Source organism: Triticum urartu, unplaced genomic scaffold (genome assembly GCF_003073215.2).
Source record: "Triticum urartu cultivar G1812 unplaced genomic scaffold, Tu2.1 TuUngrouped_contig_4769, whole genome shotgun sequence".
NCBI lineage: Eukaryota > Viridiplantae > Streptophyta > Magnoliopsida > Poales > Poaceae > Triticum > Triticum urartu.
In genome coordinates, this window is record NW_024115385.1 from 11,565 (window position 1) to 16,461 (window position 4,897).

The following is a 4,897-nucleotide window of genomic DNA, read 5'->3' on the forward strand; positions in this document are numbered from 1 at the left end:
GATATGTCCATTTAACCGGAAAATGAGGGAAATTGAGGACTCCAGAAAGAGACACGAGCATATATCCAAAACTTATTTACACATTGTTGACAGGTTACAACACATGCATATTTGCAGGAGTTACTTACAGATGGATCTAACATAGTTATCAGGCTTGTCTCTCCGCTATGAACAAAACTACATAACTTTCCGCTATGAACAAAACTACATAAACGACGTGGAACACACAAAGATGCACTCAATCAAGCATACAATACATTAACCGCTTACTGTAATTCCCCGTGTATTCAGACATTCATGCTAGCTCATACATCCAGGCTATGAGCTAGCTATAGGTGAACCAATTCCCGCCCACATACGCATAGTCAGATTCAGTTACTTAATTAACCATGTATTCAGACATTCATGCTAGCTCATACATCCAGGCTAACGCGGTTTAAAACAATAGTAGGATGTTACTATAATCAGATCACACAAGAATCAACAATGCCTAGAATCCACATATTATTATCGGCATCATCTCCAAAATACATAAATGGCTCTATCCGCGATAGATATAACCAGGATCAGAAATTAAGAACCACAGAAGTTGGATAGTTTGTAACCTCAGGCTCAGATCACCTGAAGCAGCTCTAGTACCTGCAACACAAGGAAGCGGCCAGCAAGCAAAAACCAATTAGTCCATCGGCTAACCAACCTATTATTAATTCCAATAATGGGATTATTCAACAGCCACAAGAGAAACATTTTGTCATCTTGTTATTACCTCCTTTCTCCTATGTCTGCCTTCTGTTTTGGCCTGGAACTACTGTCTAAGCAGGCCACCACCTTTGCTGCAGCCAATCATTTTATCCAAGCGCGTCTTGAAACTAATATTGACTTCATACTGAGCCCCCAGTACACGAAGCCGTTTTAACCAAAAGAACTTCTTGGCCAGCTCATGTGTCTCTGCCTTTTTAACCACAAATACTTTCTTCACGTGCGTTGAGAATTGCTCCCTGGATTTCTTATCAATATGAGGTGATCGTAACACGGTGTATAAGGCTCGTGATTCAGGCAACCCAATCTTGTGCGTGTAAGGCTCAAGCCCCTTCAGATTGTGATTTTGGTTATTGAAAGATTTCATCGCTATGCGTATCTTGGCAGGCAGGTTCTGGGAGTGCATCCTACTTGGGTATATACCTTCCTTGGTCTCCTCAATAGGCTTGTGAAGCTACAATGATAAACAACTTGATATTGTTAATTACTACAAGAAAGGAATTAGCAAATGTGTTCTCAACTTTTCTTTTCAGCAATAGGACTTCTATCCGTTTTTCAATACTATTTCCTTTCCTACAGTGGGATATATGTAGTGAATTATTCTACTACCAGAAGTCACGAGAAAATCTAGAAATTCCGTAGACATACTTCAACTATTTTTTTGTTAATTACTCTACCTATGTTTCAAAATTTGAAGTCTAAATACAACTTGTGAAAAAAGGACAAACATCATCAGGGATAATTCTGAGAAGAACATCAGAATTCTCATTTTTCATACTCCTAACACAGACCGTGTTTAAACATGAAATTTTAATCACAGATAGAACAAGTTTAGAGTTAAATGTACATCTGTTTCAGAAGTTCTTGTAACTTTCGATAGTAGATTGCATGAAGATCGCCCAATAAGCCTAGTCTCACCCAAACTGTCTCCATCTTGTTATCATAATTGATCATACAAATTCCAATTCGCAAAACGCCTACTTTTTTTCAGTTTAAGTGGCCTCTGGGTGATATCGCTCTAAGAGTATATGGCAGGAGCTGTGCTGTTTAAACTGTTTCCAGAGATGAAAATTGCTGCCAAACGGGCCATATGCTAATAGGGTTCCAATGAGCCTCTTTATGCCAAATTAAATGCCGATAGGCAGCATATAAACATGTCTGCATAGCATCACGAGTCGGCATAGTGCAGATCCACACCAGAATCAACTGCTATTCATTTGTCACCTAAATCTGCACCTGTCTTCCCACAGAGACATTTCACACGCTAAAGTAACGAACGGCGACACGGCCGCACAGATCGAAAAACACAGATGAATAACACTACTCGCATCAAGAACATGAGGGAGGGTGGGATCCGAGAGGGAAGCCAAACCTGTTTGGCATCGGAGCCGAGACGGCGCACGGTCGCCGGCCGCTGCACGAGCCTCGACAGGTCCGGCTGCTTCCTCCTCCATAGCTCCGACACGAACCTGTAAGCGCCTGCGAACCACGTGTTCGTCGTAAACGGGGGCGTAAGAGTCCGCGCGAGAATGCTAACCGGCGAGATCGCGGGAGAGGGGGGGAGCTGGTAGAAGGAGGCGCTCACCCATGGCGGCCGGTGTGTCCGGCGGCGGCGAGGTGAAGTTTGGAGATGGGCGAAAATGGTGGCAGTCAGATGGGCTAGGGCTCTGGAATGGTTGGGCATCTGCGGGTCACGGGCACTCTCATGGGCCGGGAAACTGGCTTTTCAATAACACCTGGGCCAGACGTCCGAGCACGTTGTTTGTCTTACGGTTTTTTTTTCAAAATCACTAATTGAGGAGTACTAACACTCTCATCTTCTTAGGTTGTGACGAGTGACGTGCTGCATATGCGCCACATGTCGCAACATGAGAGTTTTCCCTTTTTGTAGATTCATTTATTTAAAACGTTTTATCTCTTAAACCGCGCATCTAAATTTAGAACCGATTTCATCGTTGGATTCCTCCGTCGAGATTTTTAAAACTAGATTCTATGTTGATAGGATTTGACAAAGTTTTTTTTCACAAAAAAACCAAAAAAAACTGAACCGGAAGTATGGGCTTTTTCTTTCCAAAAGAGGCACGTCTGTGCCTCTCGTTGGATTATACTCGTGCCTCTCGCGGAAGCAAAACCATACCTCTCGCGAAAGGATTTTTTTTGTTTCCGAAGGAGTACGGCCGTGCCTCTCGTGAAAGAAAAACATAGAAAACGCTCTTTTTTCTGTGTCTCTCGCAAAAGCACAATTGTGCTTCTTACGGAAGCAAAACCGTGCCTCTCATAAAAAGGAAAACACGGGTGTTTTTTTCCGTTTCCGAGAGACACGGCTGTGACTCTCGCGAAAGTACAACCATGCCTCTCGCGAAAGCAAAACCGTGCCTCTCATGGAAGAAAAAAAAACAGAAAACGCATTTTATTTCGTTTCCAAAAGGCACGGCCATGACTCTCACGAAAGCAAAACCTTGCCTCTCGCGGAAGCAAAATCGTGACTCTCGCGGAAGAAAAGAAAAAGAAAACGTGTTTTTCTTTTTGAATGTTTTTTTATCCAAAAGCTAAGGGAGACTGGTGAAAAACCGAAACGTCAAAAAAATACAGTTTAAAAGCCGAAAACGCGTGCGGAAAAAAATCCGGAGAAAGCGTCCAGAGCGCGACACGTGGCGGGCAGCTGAGAGCGTCAAGTGACGCTGATCGTTGTGAGGCTCCCGAAGATGCGCTCATCAACTAGTCATGCTCACTTTTTTCCTTGTATAAGAAATACAAAACACATACTTACCCCTATGAGCATCGGAGACTGTGCCGTCACATATTGAGATCGAGGAAATGAACATCATTGAGAAGTCTAAAATATATTCAAGAAAATGTGAGAACATGTGTCAAGTCTAGAGCTTGAACCTGGGTGGATTAGTTTCACCATATAAGAATTCTAATCATCTGAGCTACGCTTCGTTCAATGTTTTTTTCTGTTATTATACAAGCTCATTTGCTCAAATTGGAAAACTAGTAGAACTGTTGGATTGCTCTTACTCAGATTTTTTTTAATGTGTGGACGGCAAGCCTACCCTATTTAATGGATCCGGCACGTGCACTTCGGTTTCCTTCTAGAGACCTGCATTTTTTTTTACTTTTACTCCCCTCATATTTACTTTTTTGTTAATTTAGTAGCATTTTTCATTTTCTTTTGGAATGAATCTCTATTTTTTATTGGAAAGCTATATATTAAGCAAGAATGTTAGGTTGTTTATAATGTTCTTTAACTTTTTCGATAGAACTATTAAAGTCTCTAATTTACAGTTAATTTCCCTTTGCTAAAGTTTGCACAATTTGTTTATCCACTTCCTTCTCTATAAGGTTGTGTTTTCTGGGGCAAATAGTTAGCTTTATTAGACATCAAATAGGGGATTAAATTCTTGGTGCAGAAGATTCAATACATATGTTTGTGGTTGAAGCCTCCACACCACAAATCGATAGTCTGTTCATCGCATCACAGCTAATTCATGAGGAAAAATAGTACAACAGCTCTTTATCATCGAAAACACACTTCTCGCATATGCTCCATTGTTGCCTTAATCTCCGTGAATAGGTAAGCCCACTTTGCTGTATCGTGGAATGTCGCAATCACCGCTTCAACTAGAAGAGAGCACTCATATTCTATTATCATCGGAATGTGGATACATTTAACTGCCTACTTGGCACCTTCATGTAACTCAAGGCTATCAACACCCATTGTGGCAGTTCAAGGCCTTCGATGTGACTGCATTAAAGTGGTATTCCTCCTGATACCTCTCAAGCCTCAAGGTTCTTGGTTCTCTCCCTGCCCCTCTATGCAATAGTTGTGTCTTACCAAAGTGGTCTGACCCCTATTCTCAAAATATGTATACATTCTTGGTTTGTATATTTATACAGGTGAATGGATGGATCAAATCTTACTGTTATTCGAGGATTGTGATATGGGTGTGCATGCATTTCAATGTTTGGTTGGTATGGAATGCTACTCCATATTTAATACCAACTTACGAACTGATATATTAGTATATCTATTTGATCGAAAAAGAGAAAATTTGAAGTCCAAACACAGAACACATGCCCATATCCAAAACATACTTACACATCGATCTAACATTGTTGCGAGATAACACATCTA

General features: G+C 41.3%; 1 protein-coding gene across 1 annotated transcript; it reads right to left on the minus strand.

Annotated features, from left to right (window-relative positions):
• Positions 1–356: 356 nt before the first annotated feature.
• LOC125528286 (ribosomal protein S10, mitochondrial-like) lies at positions 357–2,499 on the minus strand. The gene is made up of 4 exons (XM_048692776.1): positions 2,345–2,499; positions 2,132–2,238; positions 767–1,213; positions 357–639 (listed from the first exon to the last, which is right to left on the minus strand). The coding sequence occupies exons 1-3, from the start codon at positions 2,346–2,348 to the stop codon at positions 806–808; spliced, it is 519 nt and encodes a 172-aa protein (XP_048548733.1). The 5' UTR covers positions 2,349–2,499; the 3' UTR covers positions 357–639; positions 767–805.
• Between the last annotated feature and the right edge of the window lie 2,398 nt (positions 2,500–4,897).

Coding starts and splice junctions, on each gene's coding strand:
- LOC125528286 (XM_048692776.1), bottom strand. Junction 1,214..2,131: donor TCGGCTCCGATGCCAAACAG/GTTTGGCTTCCC, acceptor TTATCATTGTAG/CTTCACAAGCCTATTGAGGA.